The following is a 16,909-nucleotide window of genomic DNA, read 5'->3' as shown; positions in this document are numbered from 1 at the left end:
TGTCGAACGTGTTCAAGAGGTAATGGTTGGTCCTGCGGGAGAGAAAAAGATGAATTAACACATGAAGATAGTGCACAAAAGTAATATACTCTGAATTAATTGGATGTTTTAAGCCTGTAAAGTACTTGGGATGCAGAGGCTAGAAGCTTTTATAGCCTTTATTTATCTTTTCATTAATGATGAATTTAAGAAGCCAATTGTAATATTTAAGCAGCCTAAAGGAGATGTTTTAGTTTTCGACAGGCATGTGGAAATGGAGGTATAAGCAGACATAATCAGTACTTTAGTAAGAAAATTGTTGACAACCTTTGTGCACTAGCAGTAACTAACATTGCTAAGCAGTACAAGCCAGATGATGAACTAACAGAGCAACATTGAATAGTCAAGTAATAACTTAGGGTTAACTAACATTTCACTTTATTATTTCTATTGAGCTTTGACTTTTTGATGTTCTTTTTACCTCTAAGTATGGTTTTGTCTATCTGGAAAAGCTTATCCGCTAGACCATTTAAGGTGGAGGTGAAACTTCTTTAGTTGTAATTCTTAAATTGAAATACAAACAAAATATCAAATAACTTTCTTTAAAAAAAATTCTCAACTTATTTAATTAGTGGTTATATTTTAATTAGTAGGTGAAAAAAAAGGAAGGATAAAACTTTTAGATGTTACAAAATGACAAAAATTCTTGGGAGATAATACAATATATGATTCCTACAATGAACTTTTTTGATTGATGCGAGAAAAAGAAAATTTCACTCCACCAACTTATATTTAGTGGTGAAAAGAAAAATTATGTTGAGTTCTGTTTGAATTATATTTATGTTCAATTAAAAACATAATTGAAAAAATTAAGAGCAAACTTGTTTTCATGATATCATAGTTTTAAAAAAGTTTCTCCTGCTACCATCAACAACGTACTTTAACTGAGATTTCACATATATCTGCGGCGGTCATATCAAGAAATTTCTCTCCTAATTCACCTATTAATGTTGCAACAGCTGATCCACTGCCATCTGTCATTACAACCTCAAAGTGTGCTCTAATAGCAACAAAAAAGAAGAAGCACAATTAACACTAAGAACCCCACAAGAAAAATAATTGTTAGTAACAATTGACTTGCCTGGTTTCTTAGAAAAGAATGAAAATGCTCACCATAAACCCAAAAGAATGAAGTTTTAGAAACATGAAAATGTTCAATTCTCCCTTTTTCTGTTCTGGAGAGTAACAAATCTTCAAGGGAATAAAGTTTCTTTAACATGAAAGAGTAAATCAACCATATTGAGTTTTACAGGCAGAAACATTCATAAACTAAATGTTTCATGATGTACTACCAAAGCTAGAATAATAAGAGAACATGATTTAAGCATCAAGTAAATTAATTCGTCGCTTTGATTTACGTTAGCAATTAATTTGCGTTATTTGATTTTTATAAAGCCAATGACTGAAGAAACCTTTTTTGTTTGAAGATGTAGAACGGACATATTTTATTAGGCTTGAATTCAAAGTCACAATACATGGGTGTTAACATCGCATGTTGTTTGCAGCTCGCACAATGAATAATTTTCGGCGAATGAGTTCTGTACTGCTGCCCGTAGTGGGAACACAGTAATTCATAAAAATCTTGGTCATCAGCCGGCAATGATAATTTACCTTCCACGTAAAAGAGTTGTATCTGTAAAAGAGAGGGATTGAAGTAGATTTATTTGGGATAAAAATACTAAAGTACTGTATATGTACACCTATTAGCAGGAATGAAATACACCTACATGAGGTTGTGACTGGATATCAGCAATTGGGACAGTATCATTGTATTCTGCCGCAAGCATAAGAGACGAATCTACTGCCTGCTGACTGTATCTCATAAGTCTTGGTCGGTTGTCTCTGACCCTGTGCATGTATAGAGGCATTTCAATGGCAACAAAATGTCAGGTAGATTTAAAACGACACGAAAAGGTTGTGACAAAATTTAGAAGTGTAGGAAAAAGTAAGAATAGGTTGTTTCAATGACAAATTATTGCGCAGATTACACCAATAACACGAAAAATTAACACAAAGTACCCAAAAAAAATTCTTTTAGCTGACCACAATTATAATACACATAACATAATTTTTCAGCTGGCTACAACTCCAACATATAGTGCATATGTGGTATGCGTACATATAGTGTAGACACTTTATAAGAATACATATAAGAAACTATGGTTATTAGCCTCAGTGACTGCAACAGTTCCTGTTGAGAGAATAAGCAAATTTTGCACAAATTTAGTCAGCATTGAACAGCGATATCACTTTGTTTGTCAGATTGTAAAGTAGCTATCCCCAATAATCAACGTGCTGCAGTGTTATTTTATAGCTGATAAAAGGGATAACATTACATATTGGGAGCTCATAGAAGTACTGGTTGTTCTTAGCAATATTACATATACCATACCCAAATACTGACTGAATATAAGGGCAAACTCACACATATATCGGTGTGTGATATTATATCGGTGCGAAAATTTGCATATAAGCTCTAACATTTTAAACTCGTAAAGTTATATTGTAAAATGAGATGCAATGTAGTTCAAAACCATTTCAATGAAAATACATAGATACCAAGTTTGTATAAACTTGTAATTAACTGAAACAGAAATTTCGAACTTATAGTCCGCTAAGTATGTCCCATTTTTTGGGGAAGAAGGAAAACATGGCAGTACAGAAGGGAATTGCATATGCTAGACTATTTAGTTTACCTGCACATGTTTAATTTGCATGAACTAATTAACAAAATATAAAATTCGATTATATCAATATTTGTTCCATACCAGTTTAGAAGTCTTCCAACTTGAGGATATGGTGGATTTATCAGTATGACCGAGTTGTACCTTGTCGACAATGATAATCCTATATGACTCATTATGTTAGTAAAGAATTCACAATAAACCTCTTGGAATACCCAAAAAAAAAGAGCGTAATGTTTTCCATACCAGCATAGGTGGTTCGCATAATTCGTTTTGCTACAATTACTGGATATTCAGCAACCTCTGCAGCGAGGATGCTTCCATCAGCGTCGGCGAAGTCTTCCCACAGCGTAAGGATAGTAGGCCTCATACTACAGTAAAAGGAATGGACAATAACTGATACTACCCAATGAAAAAAAATACAAGTCTAACAATATTAGCAAGAGTAATAAAGATGAGGTCTAAATATAAAAATAGTAGAGACAATTCGGTAAGACCGTAATTCAAACAATGCTACAAGAAGTAAGTAACATGTTCGCGCAGGAGAGTGAAGGTTGGCAAAAAGGTTTTTTAAATGATGCAGCTTGCGTGTCTAAGCAAACAAATGCAGCATAACACATCAGTATACTCTCTTTGATGTTTGCTTTGGAATTGAAGGAATTTCTGAGCTGCATATGTAAGATTTTCTAAAAAAAATCTTGTATGTAGCTTTATTTTTTTGATAAGTTTGTGTTTGTTCTGATTTTACTGTTAGTCGAATTGAAGGTTTTGATACTTAGCTTCGGTTTAATTTCTTCTCGCTATAGGGAAGAGTGGCGTTGTAGACAACTTAATTAGAATCAGTTGGAGTTAATCACTTCTGGATTATGTAGTTGTCACTGTATTTTCTAAAATCTACACAGCAAATACATCGGCAAAATATATATTTTAGGGTCCAAAAAAGAGAACAAATAAATTACCTGATAGATTGCCGAGTATAAAGATTGAGAAGAGAATTTTTCTGCCTATATAGACACTTAAGAACTTATATAAATATTTTTCTAGATGTTAACATATTGCACTTTATGTTTGTTTGTTAAGGTTTTTTTGTCAACCAAAAATATTTCTACAAAAAGTTGTAACTGACCTAGAAGAGGAAATAGGTCTATCTAATATATTAGAGTTAGCTATACATTTAAATATTTTCCAATGGATAATCTTCTAAAATGAGTAACAAACTTTCTTAACTCGTATTATATATGAATCATGTTTTAGCTACAAAAATGACGCAGACAGTAGAATATAAGGAGTTTTAATCTCCCATTAAGTAATGAAGTCTTCTTCACTACGATATATCAGATGGTAGTAGTTAATGTTTACATTAAAAAAAGGCAGTAACGGACAAATTAAAAAAAATAGTAATAGACACATTTCAGACTTCTTTGCATTTCTTTTCTCGTGAGCAGTACTGGATTTTACCTAGGCCAGTATACAGAATAAAAATTTGTACTAAACCATGGTGATCACTAAAATGTTGTACTTCAAAATGTCAAGACAAAGAGAAAGCTGGATTATGTCTGAAATTCTATACAATTTCTTTTTGGAGATCTTATGCGTTGTTCTATTTATAGAAAGATCAAATTTGTTGAACAAAGAAGTAACGCATATGGCATAGATCAAGCTGAAGGTGCAGTAGGAGGTGGTTGAGATTATAATCTCATGACATTGTAACTTTTTAATTAAAGGTATCTGACAAAAGTAATCAACTAAATAAGACGACATCGCCATACAATATCTGGCTATATATTTGTAGCCAATTTTTTTTTTGGAAGGAAGTAATAAAGTAAATAGAATGCCAGCAGACTTACTTGGTATCCATTATGGTGATTTCACGATATTTTCTATTGTTAGCGCCAACATACTTTATCGAGCCACAGTTCACCAGAATGGCGATTATGTCTGTGTAGTGGACATTGCAAGCGACTTATAATTTAGACCAATGTACACGGTCTCAGAATGTAAGGATACAAATAAATTTAATTGTCAGAAGGTATTACACGTAAAATAATGATTGCCAAATTCCGTATTTCGCTGTTGCTCGTGCAAATATGCAAAAGGTACAGTATTCAACCTCGTCGGAGGTGGGAGCGGTGGGTCTTGTATGTTAGCATCTTTCACCTCTTCGACGACAGTAAATTTATCAATAACCCATTCAAAATGGTTGATAGGTACTTCGTAGGGTAAAGGAACTCTCACTTTTGCAGTAGATATCAAGTAAGTGGAAAACGGGGTGAAGTTGTCTGCATACTTTTCTATGTCTTTCCCATATAGAACAGCAGCTACTTGCTCTTCCTACATTTTAATAGAATGATGACTTACTCAACTACCCTTGCGGAAGTGTATCCATATAAACACATGGAGACATACAAATGCACATATTGAAATATTAACATAGTAAAAAAGTACAGTATGGGCAGCCTGAAACTCAAGAAAGACAATTGATAACTAATCTATACAAGATTTGCAATTTGTAGAGAGTTACCAAAAAAGGAGCCCGAGGAAGAATATTACTCAGTCATAAACCATAGCTAAAATTATTTCATACCATTGACGTAAAGTCAGCATAGCTCTTTGAAGTAAAGAATGTGTAGTTGAACTCTCATTCTCAAATGTAGATCTCATCCACCAAAACTAAAGAGAATCCACAGTATTGCATCACAAAATCTGGAAATTAATTATATATGTCTAAAACGTTTAAATGAGGAAAAAAATTAACTCGGGAAATTTTTTGTGACAACCCCAAGAAATCTATATTTTTTAGCCACTTCTGTTATGAGGCCAATCTGAAGCTTCCACCACTTTTTGCTACTTTTCTTATGAGGCTACCATCTCAAGATTCCACCAACTGTTTTTTATTTTCTACTTCTCAATTGGAATTTAGGGGCCAGGGGAAAACTAAATGCAAAGGATGTTGACAACATGAAAATGTGGACAACATTGTGGAAGAATAATAGCATAAACAAAGTTGTTATTGTAAAACCTTGTTACTGCTCGAGGCAACTTTGGATGAGATTAACGAAATTTCGTTGTTAGTGTCACCAATAGTCTAGTAATAATGGTACAGAAAGCAAGTTAACAATTCCGTATGGATGAAACCAAACAAACCTGTTACCAAGTGTGGTTTGTATTCCAGCGACTACAAAGTAAAAAATTCTCTTGGTAAAAAGGAAAATTAAAATTATGTATACATTAGTTAACTGACAATTGGTAATACATGAGAAATGCATAGTGTAGCAGTCAAAAGGTTTACAACAAGGTAGTAAATGAAATTAACTTCAAAGGCTCGCAAATTAGCAGGATGAATAATAAATTGAATACAATGTATGACTGCGAAAGAACATTAACGTATTAGCTACTCGTATTATTATCATCCAACTACTTAAAATGTTTCAAGGACAACAATATGATTTCAATAATCTGTCAGTTATGAAAGTGTAAGTTTATTATCTTAGAGGAAACGTCTACATTTAATCCTTTAGCTTACTAAATAAAGGTATACATGATCAGTTAACATAAGGAAAACAATATGGTTTCAACAATCTGTAAGTTGTGGATGGATAACTATGAAATGATACTCCTATGCCTAGGTATTTGCAACAAAATAAAGTCATATTCTTGAGATAATAGTACCTAATATTTAATTTGTATTATGTAAGTAATTTGTGAGTTGAAGTATTTTAATGAACTGTTTCTGGTATTATTAGCATTGTGGGGGTGTATTCAACAAATAGACAATCTATCATATGTCTCGCAATTAAGAATGCTTCCATTTACTCTTTTGTTTGAAATAGTATATGTAATCTGATTTTAATGTGATTTTATGTTGTTTATTGTAATGCATAATTTGGATTTTAAAAAGGCTTCCTAAGATACAAATAGTAACTTCTTAGAACGTGATAGATCTCATATATCATATCTCGGAAGATAAATTTTAAGCTAGAAGTAATTAGAGGTACTTAATGACACGTTTATCATCATATCTGACCACTACAAATATCTGTTTTATTAGAGTGCGGCCTTGGAGAATGAACATTGAATGAATAAAATAATTACCATCAAATTGGTCCTGCCTTCCGAATTCTTGTTCTTTAATTTCTTAAGATGTAAGAAGTTTAAGCAAATTCCTAACATGACGACTGCAAAGTGTACCGTAAATATATCCTTCTGGACAAATAAAGGACTATACATAAAGAAGTAAATAATCCAAAGAAGAAATTCCAAAGTTTGGTACCACAATTTTTGTCTGAAGAACCACATATCAGACAGACATGAATGGTAAATGGAATATCTACTTTCATAGATTATCTCAAACATTTAGTTCCTCACATAGCCAGTGTGAGAGAAACGATGACACTTGTGATTACCTAAGTTGATGGATCTCTTTCTTTTCTTTCAATTAAACAATAGTAGCTATTGCAATTATATTTGAACCAGTAGAATAAGAAATAACACGGTAGTTAGAAGATTACTCTTTCGTCTCGGACAACAGCAATCTGGAATCGCGTCTTTCCATCTTTACTTTGCCTTGGTCGAGGCTTCTCAATGAGTTGTACCTTTGACGTCCACTCTTTTGTTTGTGGAGTGATCCTATCAATGGTTAATCTATGCTCCATGTATTATGAAGACTCTACATTGGGGGGAAAAAGAAGACATCATCAGTATATCAAAAGATAAAAAATAGGTACACACAAATAATAAAATGGATGAAATTTTATATTTAATAATTATATGCAATGATAATTAGCACACGAAGTTGGCATTGTTAGTTAAAAAGATTATTCATGGCTAATTGGCTTGTCCCTGTATATCTAATGACTCTGTAGAACCTAACAAATTATTTTTTCTCATGTAAAGTTCAGTTGCAGTAAACTCTCAAGTTTTGCAAACATTTATATTTTATAAAATATAGAGGTACATCTGTTTAAAAATATTTCTATCATCTTTTAGATTGTGAAATAATTACATATAGGAACAGTTCTCCACCAGTGTATTAAGTCGACTGTCCAAGGACTGTCCAAGTATTGCCCTTTAGCTCCAGCAGTATGTACCAAATTTTCATGCGAAAATGCCTCTGCACGACCATCATAGCCAATGCCACAGCCTCGTATAGATTCATCTTTGTTGGAGCAGTCATGTGCGAAAAGAGCATCAGTTATCGTTTCATCGCTTGAGCGAATACAAGCTGATTGCTACCGACCGGATTGCACATCATCAGTATTCTTCGTGAGTTGTTTTCTTTTTTTTTTTGCTAGGATACTATCTGTTCTTGTCGCAATATCCTCATAAAGTAGCTTTTTCGATGATTTCTTTGTAGACAATGTTATCCGTGTAGTGATCGTCCTCCCTACCTGGTATAGTGGGTCGGATTAGCACTTTCACACAGTTCGAACTCTTTGCTCTAGACAAAGCCACATAAAGTTGACCGTGCGAAAACACAGGTTCTCGCAAATAAACTCCAACAAAATCTAATGTCTGACCTTGCGCTTTATTTATAGTCATTGCAAAGCAGTCTTACAGGAAATTGTGTCCTTTTAAACGGAATAGGCATTTTTCATCTTGGGATGCTAATAATGGTATCCTAGGGACAAACACATGTGTATTTTTCAAGTGACCAACTGAAATATTGGCGCTAATGACATGCGATTTAAAACCACAGCAAGTCAAACGTGTTCCATTACATAAACCATCACACGGATTTAAATTTCGTAATAATATAATTGGGCAGTTTTGTTTCAATGTCAATTTGTAAGGAGACAGACCAGGTGGATTTAAACTGTGCAACAGATCCTCAAATTGTGATTGATCATGAGGTTCGATAGTTTCATCAATACCAATAAAAGCTTTTGATTCTTCTGGGAAGCGAGCAACAAGCATGTCGTTGATATCATCGACGAAATCATTCTTAGTTGTTAAGATAACACGAGAACTTGTATAGGATGAGGAGGAAAAAAATGTATGCACGTCTGGATAAGTTATCGCGAATAATTTATCCAAAGATTCCTTTTCGGTTGTATAAGGAATGATCAAAGAAGTTGGAATTTCAATCTTGTTTGTTGAGTTTATTTTTTCTTCTCCGTTTCCTATTCGCAACAAATAATTACAAAATGAAGGGTCATCTTTCGCTCTAATATTTTCGAATAATCGCAGCCTTTCAAGTTCTTCCCAAATATGAGAATATAGTAAACATTCGTTAATGAAATCTTCCTTTTTTTCGTTCCGAATTACTGGCAATGTCTGCCTGAAGTCACCTCCGAAAACTACAAATTTTCCACTGAATAGTATCGTTGAATCCATTAAATCCTTTAAAAGTAAATCAAGCAGTTTGATCGTTCTCTTTTTCGCCATAGACACTTCATCCCATATAATTAATTTTGCATCCTGAATCAAACAGGCAAGTGAGCTTTGTTTGCTGATGTTGCAGGTCACATTTTCATCAGTATTTATAGGAATTTTAAAACGTGAATGTGCAGTTCGTCCACCAGGAAGTATAGATGCAGCTACGCCGGAAGTGGAAGTTGCCAATGCTATATACCTTTTAGATCGTACAGTTGCCAACAATGCACGATATAAAAAGGTTTTCCCTGTTCCTCCAGGTCCGTCAATGAAGAATGCCCCAGCTTTGTTTGAAAAAATTCTCTCTATAATTATATTGTATGCTTTAAGCTAATTTGTATTCAACTTTTTGTGTAATAGTATATCCTCATTAGTAACCGCGATAGTCCTTTCGAAATATACCTCCTTTGCCTCTTTTGCCGCTACAGAAGGCCTTATTGTTTCAGGAATGAGTTGATATTCATTTATGTCACCACCCATAGAGTGTAATATGTCGTTAATATGGTTTAAAACTCGGTATCGAATATTGTTTTTCTGAATATTGGGTACCAACATATAATCCTCGAACATGTGCTCTTCAAATTGTTCCCAGAGTTGTCTTGGATTAGTAGGATTACAATAAATCAGTAATGTAGCAAATAAACGTCGCAAACTGTATGGCATTTGGTAACTTGTTGCTTCTGACATGCATTCAAGCAAACTATTGTCGCTTTGTAGCAATCCTCGTTTTTCCACTGATTCTCTAAAGGTTCTACAACGTTCTCCATTAACAGTTAGAAAATCATTATATGATTTTGGTCCTCTAATAGTCATTAATAGCATTCTAAGATAATATCGTTTACCTTCTGTTGGATGACATGTTACAACACGACCAATAGCATATCGTTGTTTCCGAGGTGTCCACTTCCTCTCTGTTGCAGACCAAACAAAATGTTGAGGGAATTCCCGGTATAATAGATTGAGCTTCATAGCCTCTGCATTTGTTCTATTCATTTCGAAAAATTGTGTTAACATCGTCTAGTTAATCAACAGATTATTTACAAGTGTATCTACATTTGCGCTGCTTCTGAATGAAACAAATTGTTGTCCTTTAAGATGAAGTTGAAGAGAGCATACAGTCCATGACATTTCACTAATGGAGAAACCGTACAAGTGCCACATAGCTTCGGGAGGCGACACCCATCTAGCAGACTGGTATTCCTTTATTTCATCTACTTCTGTGTTTGTATCATTATTATGTACTAAAAATACAATCTTGTCATGACCTTTACATATATACTTATAGAGATACTTAACGACCTTAATATCATAGCATATCTCGACATTCACATGGCAGTCAAATTTTCCCAACAAAAAAAGATTATATGGAACAACCCATGAGTTATCCAAGTATTGTTCTCTTATTTTTACCACTAGTCCTGTATTGCGTCTTCTATAAATTAGGTAAGATTCTACTCCTTTTGATGTCCGGTCCGCAAAGCTTTTTGGATATTTGAATTTACAGTAGCCTTTTTTCTTCATACAAGAGTTTGTTGGGTTTAGATTACCGCATGGATCATGCATCATGTGTTTAAGAAAAAGCGAATATAAAATCTGGTTCTGCATTTTCATCAGGTATTTCAGTACGAATAATATTATCGTAAGCCTCTGGGGTAAGTAACTTGTATTCATTAGTTAATATTATAAGAAAATGAGCGTGTGGTAAACCTCTCTTTTGGAACTCTACAGTATACATAAAAGCTGCTACCTTTCCAAAGATATTTCGCGATAGTATATCATTTTTGAATTCTTCTATTTTCGCTCTAAATACACGGCTGATCAAATCAGGCCTATTATGTGCCTTATCAGTTGAGATTAAATGTTCCTTTATTTCCATCCAAGAGGGATTACATGTCATAGTTATAAATAAATCAGGTTTACCGAAATGTTGCACGAGCGCAATAGCATCCATGTACCGTTGTCGCATATCCCGCGGACCTCCAATAAAAAAGTTTGGAAGAAAATTTTGTTTCCCGATATTAGAAGAATCGCGTTCACCTAATCGCAAGATGTCAAGAAGTCCTTGTAGCATAGCCATCCTGAATAAATCTTGATTGAACGCTGCGAAATCCAACCTTTGAGTTTTGAGTTTAATGTATTCATCAACTGAATACTGCTGAAATATTCTTCCGGTATGCAATATTTCATATTCATCGTCATTTCTCATTTGTAATTTGTAACAATAATACTCACGAACAGAAACTGTATCTCTTCGTCGCTGCCCTTTTTTAAGAAGTTCAGCTTCCATTTCAAGATATTCGTCAAGTGACATAACATTTCTTATACTTGGGACCTCTTCGAGATGCACAATTCGTAAGTACGCAGGACAATTTGCTGGGAGCTTCTTAATACCACAATGCCATCCACTTTTCCCTAGCGGAAATAATAGCGGATATTGCAATGCATCATAACAACCATAATAGTAATTCACTATTTGTGTTCGATCAGTGCGAGGGTAAATTTGAATATGTGGTGCGTTAAAGGATGCGTTATCTTTTTCCTCGGTCCATATTGCTGCAATTTCATACGAAGTCGGCAAATTATATACTCTCTAGTCCAAATTTAAGTCGCATTTGAGAGCTATGTGGAAATCTTGAAAGTTTGGTATATGTACCAAGGACCGCAAAAACACAGAGTATGGATTTATTGATAATATATCCATCAATTCTTTCACTACTGATTCGTGGATTCTGGCGGAACATGCCATCCTATGTGCCAGCTCATTGCAGTTATCATAAAAGTATAGCTGTATATTTCTTGGTTTGTCATCTGTAGGGTGCAAATTATTTATCCAATGGTACATCTTCCCTTGAACTCTGAAGGTGTAGATACCAGAATTTCTTTTTGCTAAATCTTTGTCATACTTTACACCAAGTGATGTGAACGCAAAAAGATTATTATACGTTCTAATGTATGTTCGGAAGTGTTTGAACTCCACACTGTTTCCAAGAAATAAATTGCGCAGTTTGGTAGGCATTTGATGAGAAGTTAACTTTATTGTCCCACTGCCACAGCAAAATGTAGGCGGTTCATACTGAAATCTCTTTGCTGAGCAAAATTTGCAGATTGGAACTTTCTTCAGTGGAACATAGTTTGAACGCAACTGACCGATAATTGGACAAGACTTTGTAGTGGGTGTACGACCTATATGTTGGAAATAGACCATTAAAATTAAGGTGAACCAGAGGAAACAATTAGTGTTTCAGCAGACAGAAAACCAAACGAACCTCTAGTCGTAACTACTTCGGAGTCTTTGTTACGTAGTTCCCCGGGTACTGCTGAAGTTGAACCTAAGACCAAGTTGGGTGGTCCTTAGATGGCATAAAATGGTGGCAAGTAGTGTAAAAGTAAGCGTAGAAGGCGGCATACTCACCCTTTTCATAGGTAGAAAGTGAACGCAATACATGTATTTCGTTACCCATAGCAGAAGGCAGAGGATGATTGTTACACGTATTAAAAGCTACATCGAAGAGAAAACGTAGAGGAAGTTAACTATTTAAAATGAGAGATAACGCTGCGAGACAAGGTCAAAGCGATTATGTACGGAGAATCGTATGTTCTAACCTGGATGCAGAATGTAAGAAGTGTTCGTAGAGCATTCATGTGGATCCATTATTCCAGTCAAGCGATCCACAGTTATTTTCTCAGGAGGTGTGCGTGTCTTTGACTCTTGGTATATAAGTCGGCGTTGTAGCAACAACTTCTGTTTTTTCTCTGCTGACATGGCTTTATATTTTTCACGTCGGTTGTCATTCCTATCCGTTTCTGATAGGGGGCGTTTGTTTTTTTGTGTATGATCCATCAAAACCGTAGTACCTACTCTTAAATGATACTGTGCAAACTGTCATAGCCTTTTAACATTGTATTAATTTTTATCACCGACATGCATATCACAAGGAAGTGACAAAATTGAGGCTATCTTTGAGCAGATATAGTTACCCCAAGGAATAAAATATGGGAGGCGATTCATAATGTCATTGTATGTTTTAAAAAAAAGGTATGCTTTGACTATTAGTTTTTTCATAAGTGACATTGGAATCAGCTGAATACCTCTGAGCTTTCTGATCAATTTTTGTACCTATAGGGAGAACAATTACGATAATTTTTTGGTTTTTTTTCTTCGTATTATAACATCCTCTCAAAGGTACTTTTCCAAAGGTAAAGCTTTGCTAACTAAGCGGGAAAATCTAATCAAAACATGACCCGAAGTGAAATAAAAGAAAATGGACACCGTGAGACCACACCATAAATGAAAAAGCGAATATGTCAAGCCAAACTTTTTGTTACGCACATAAATCAGTTAACAAACAAAAAATAAACAAAATAATTGTACAAAAGAAAATGGTGGACAACAACAACTACTAAAAGAAGATACTTGGTTACCTACGGTGCTGAACTTCTTCTACAAGTGTGTTGGTTATACTGAACGTAAGAGAAACGTCAACAATTCTACAAAAATAAAAAACAATTTCTGTCATGGTCAACATACAGAATATGTTGGGCATCGAAAATACTCTTAAAATAATTCTGTACGGAAATTGTAACGTTACTGTCTCAAATGTAATGGTACAACGAAGAAAAAAGGTTGTTGGTGTGTGCTACTGGGTTATTCCATTAGTTTATGATGTGGAATGATTGACCGATCAAAGTAACATATAATTCACCAATTTTCATCGAAGAACCTTTCAAGATTCTAAAAAAGACAATTTCTTACAGACTTTGGCAGCAGTGTATTATCGAAGCAAACATTAAAAGATAATTATGGTTCAATTCATCTACGTAGGTGGAAGCAAGTTGTTTCCCCTTTCTCTCCCTTACTTGTTTGTGTTCTAATAGATAATAATCACTGAAAATATCATTCTGGCACATTAACGGACACATAAAATAGGCTGACTTGTCTGACAAAATAAATAATTTTTCCTAAATTCATTATCTCAGTTGATGTTATATTCATTCTCTCAAAATACAGTGCTTTCTTCTTACAGTTGGAGAACTCATAATGCACTAATTTACTTTAAATTCTTTCCCGCTCTACGTTAAAAGGGCTATCAGTACTTCGTATGACTCTTCCAAGATACAATGATGCAAAAAAACCAAATGTAGTTACATACCCCCACCTAGTATCCTCGTAATGTAGATCACAAAGGCTAAATTTTCGTTGTTTATTCAGTAGATCCAAATTTAACAGGTCGACATCAGACTTTCTCTAGGAACATGCTTGGAATCTTGGAGCCATTCAATTGGAGATAAGTTATTTTTCATTTTCTTCTAACACATCATATAATACAACACCCAGGTAAAAGTATCATGGTAAAATAATATGATTTTTCCAGCAAGATTTTGGTACTGTACCTTGGTTGCTGATAAGGAAAAATAACTGAATTAAATCATTGTTCCAAGCAAAAATCGATCACCAAATGTTCTGAAGGGAAAATTACAAAATTTTAACAACTCATTTATCTGCATCCATCTGTAAATTTTATGGCATGTTTGATGCCAACCACTTATCTCTACGTTTCTAAAACTTATTCAAGTAAATTTAACATGAAAAGAAAGATGCAAGTTACAAAGTTTTGTTACATATTTCCATATCAGTTCATATATTATAGCCTAATTATACTAACACAACAACAACGCCTTGGAAATTTGCACAGGCATGAGTAGACTTACAAAGCATACCCAACATCCATCTTTATATCCCTTCCACAGGCCAACAAAAAAGCTGGTCACTCATCCTACACTACAATTTAACCAACGAGAAAACAAGGAGGGTGGGGAGACAAGCTACCAGTGATATGGTAAATAAGAATTTACTAAAATATTCTTTTAAACATTATTCCCAGATTTTCCAACAATTATTTATGGTCTAATTGATGGGCCTTTTGTTTTAATCTTAAAAGGGTATACATCACAGTGACAACAACTTGAATAAGTATCTTAGTATGAATATTGTTATCTTTTTCAAGTACAAAGTACTAAAGCGTCATACAAGAGAGGTAGATAACGCGAGAAGCAGCAGAACGAGCAGCTGTGTGCCTAGCTTTAAGTGAATAGAAATCTCCACAAGTTTATTGATTAAAGAATAAATTACAGCTCCTTTCTCTGAACATGGTCATAGGGAAAAAAGGCTACAAGAGATGAACGTCACAGCTAATAACTTTTGAGTAACATACTGCAGTACACAGAAATCTAAAGGAGGAGATAGAGAAGGAAGCAAGAAGTACTGACTTGTTTCACCTAGCAAGCAGAGATACCAAAAGGAACAGAGTAGTAAGCCAAGAACCAAAAAAAGGAAAAGAAAACCCAAACAGAACATAAGGTATTACAGATTTTATTGGCAGTCACCCCTAATCGGATATCCATCCAAGAGCAGGTGTTACCCATCTGGAAGAACAGCTGACAGCAGCAGAAGCAAGAATCGATTCATCTTCCACGTCGATAGAGGATGAGAAAGCGCGTATTGAAGAGAGTGCGAAGGGAAAAGGCGCTGCAAAAAGTACAAAGTGAGCAGAGTGACAAAAATACCCCTGCTTTTGGATCAAAAGTAGGGACCTAATTGTAAATCAGGAAGCAGGACGACGAAGAGCCCCAACTCCCGCTTCTAAATAGTAGTAACTAGAAATACTTTTGAAAAAAATACTTTTAGAAAAAAATATTTTTCAAAATAAGCTAATTTTTCTAGCTTTGTCAAACATGCTATTAATAGGCTATCATAGAGAAAACTAAAAAGAAAACAATGGAGAAAACTAAAAAGAACAAAATAGAAGTAAAAAGGTAATGCCTTGTTAACAAGACTGCAACTTGAGTGACACGTGAAAAGGTCACTAAAGTGGGGTCTATGTTTTTCTCCAAAAATGAGTAAGTAGGCAGCATAAAGTACAACAGGCCAAATGTAACAACCCGATCGGTCATTTTGAGTTTTAGTGCGCCGTTCAGCAGTTTGAGGCCATGAGCAGCTTTATTTCAGGTATTATGACTTGTACGCGTGGTCGGAATTGAATTTTCGGAAGTCCGGAGTTGATTTGGAAAAACAATTCTCATTTAGGAAGCTTTAAAGTTGAAAGAACTAACTAGGATTGGATTTTTGAGTAAACGACATCAGAATCGGGATTCGAAGGTTCAGCAGGTTTGTATGATGATTTCGGACCTGGGCGTATGCCCAGATCGGGTTTTGGATGAACCGGGAGCATTTTGGCGCCTATTGTGGAAGTTAGCATTTTGGAAGAAATTTCATAAGTTTGGGTTGTAGTGAATTTCAGTGTTATCGATATCCGTTTGGGATTCTGAGTCTGGGAATAGCTCCGTATGGTGATTTTGGAGTTGGGAGCGCGATCGGAAGTGAATTCGGAGGCCCGTAGGTCATTTTAAAGTCATTTGGCTAAAGATAAAAATTTGAATGTTTTTGAGAAGTTTGACCGGAAGTGGACTTTTTGATATCGGGATCGGAATCCGATTCCGAATGTTGGAGTAGGTCCGTAATGACAAATATGACTTGTGTGCAAAATTAACTTGCTTTCTTCCATTTTTATCAACGCCCACTAGATTTCTAGGCCTAAAACATGTGATTAAGGGTAGGAAATTAGGGATTTGGGTAGAATTAGGGCTTAATGATTATTTATGATTTAGACCTCGTTTTGGGGTCAGATTTGAAAATAAATCATATATTTGGGCTCGTGGGCGAATGGGTGATCGGATTTTGGTTCGAACCTCATATTTTGACCAAGCGGGCCCGGGGTCGATTTTAGGATTTTTGGAAGAATGATTAGAAAGCTATA

At 34.8% G+C, this 16,909-nt stretch overlaps 4 protein-coding genes across 20 annotated transcripts; all 4 read right to left on the bottom strand.

The window, feature by feature from the left end:
* Window positions 1-923: 923 nt before the first annotated feature.
* On the bottom strand, window positions 924-15,762 carry LOC142164159 (replication protein A 70 kDa DNA-binding subunit B-like). 17 transcript variants are annotated; one of them, XM_075221391.1, is made up of 9 exons: window positions 15,363-15,762; window positions 14,487-14,556; window positions 13,518-13,583; window positions 9,938-10,080; window positions 7,232-7,389; window positions 2,970-3,094; window positions 2,808-2,886; window positions 1,767-1,887; window positions 924-1,672 (listed from the first exon to the last, which is right to left on the bottom strand). In XM_075221391.1, exons 5-9 carry the CDS (start codon window positions 7,273-7,275, stop codon window positions 1,427-1,429), a joined length of 615 nt encoding a protein of 204 aa, XP_075077492.1. In that variant the 5' UTR covers window positions 7,276-7,389; window positions 9,938-10,080; window positions 13,518-13,583; window positions 14,487-14,556; window positions 15,363-15,762; the 3' UTR covers window positions 924-1,426. The 17 variants fall into 17 exon arrangements, with proteins under 17 accessions (XP_075077492.1, XP_075077489.1, XP_075077491.1 ...); XM_075221388.1 differs by lacking the exon at window positions 14,487-14,556; XM_075221390.1 differs by lacking the exon at window positions 14,487-14,556 and having other exon boundaries at window positions 13,522-13,583.
* LOC107809691 (uncharacterized) lies at window positions 8,043-10,088 on the bottom strand. Its single transcript, XM_016634350.1, has 3 exons — window positions 9,498-10,088; window positions 8,522-9,425; window positions 8,043-8,245 (listed from the first exon to the last, which is right to left on the bottom strand). The coding sequence occupies exons 1-3, from the start codon at window positions 10,086-10,088 to the stop codon at window positions 8,043-8,045; spliced, it is 1,698 nt and encodes a 565-aa protein (XP_016489836.1).
* Window positions 10,087-13,511, bottom strand: LOC107809693 (uncharacterized). Its single transcript, XM_016634352.2, has 4 exons — window positions 12,699-13,511; window positions 12,508-12,594; window positions 12,362-12,424; window positions 10,087-12,278 (listed from the first exon to the last, which is right to left on the bottom strand). The coding sequence occupies exons 1-4, from the start codon at window positions 12,934-12,936 to the stop codon at window positions 11,686-11,688; spliced, it is 981 nt and encodes a 326-aa protein (XP_016489838.1). The 5' UTR covers window positions 12,937-13,511; the 3' UTR covers window positions 10,087-11,685.
* On the bottom strand, window positions 10,666-11,406 carry LOC107809692 (uncharacterized). Its single transcript, XM_016634351.2, has one exon. It carries the CDS (start codon window positions 11,404-11,406, stop codon window positions 10,666-10,668), a length of 741 nt encoding a protein of 246 aa, XP_016489837.2.
* Window positions 15,763-16,909: the final 1,147 nt, after the last annotated feature.

The sequence above is a fragment of the Nicotiana tabacum genome, chromosome 9 (assembly GCF_000715075.1).
Source record: "Nicotiana tabacum cultivar K326 chromosome 9, ASM71507v2, whole genome shotgun sequence".
In the NCBI taxonomy this organism is placed as follows: domain Eukaryota; kingdom Viridiplantae; phylum Streptophyta; class Magnoliopsida; order Solanales; family Solanaceae; genus Nicotiana; species Nicotiana tabacum.
This window is presented reverse-complemented; position numbering and strand designations above follow the sequence as displayed.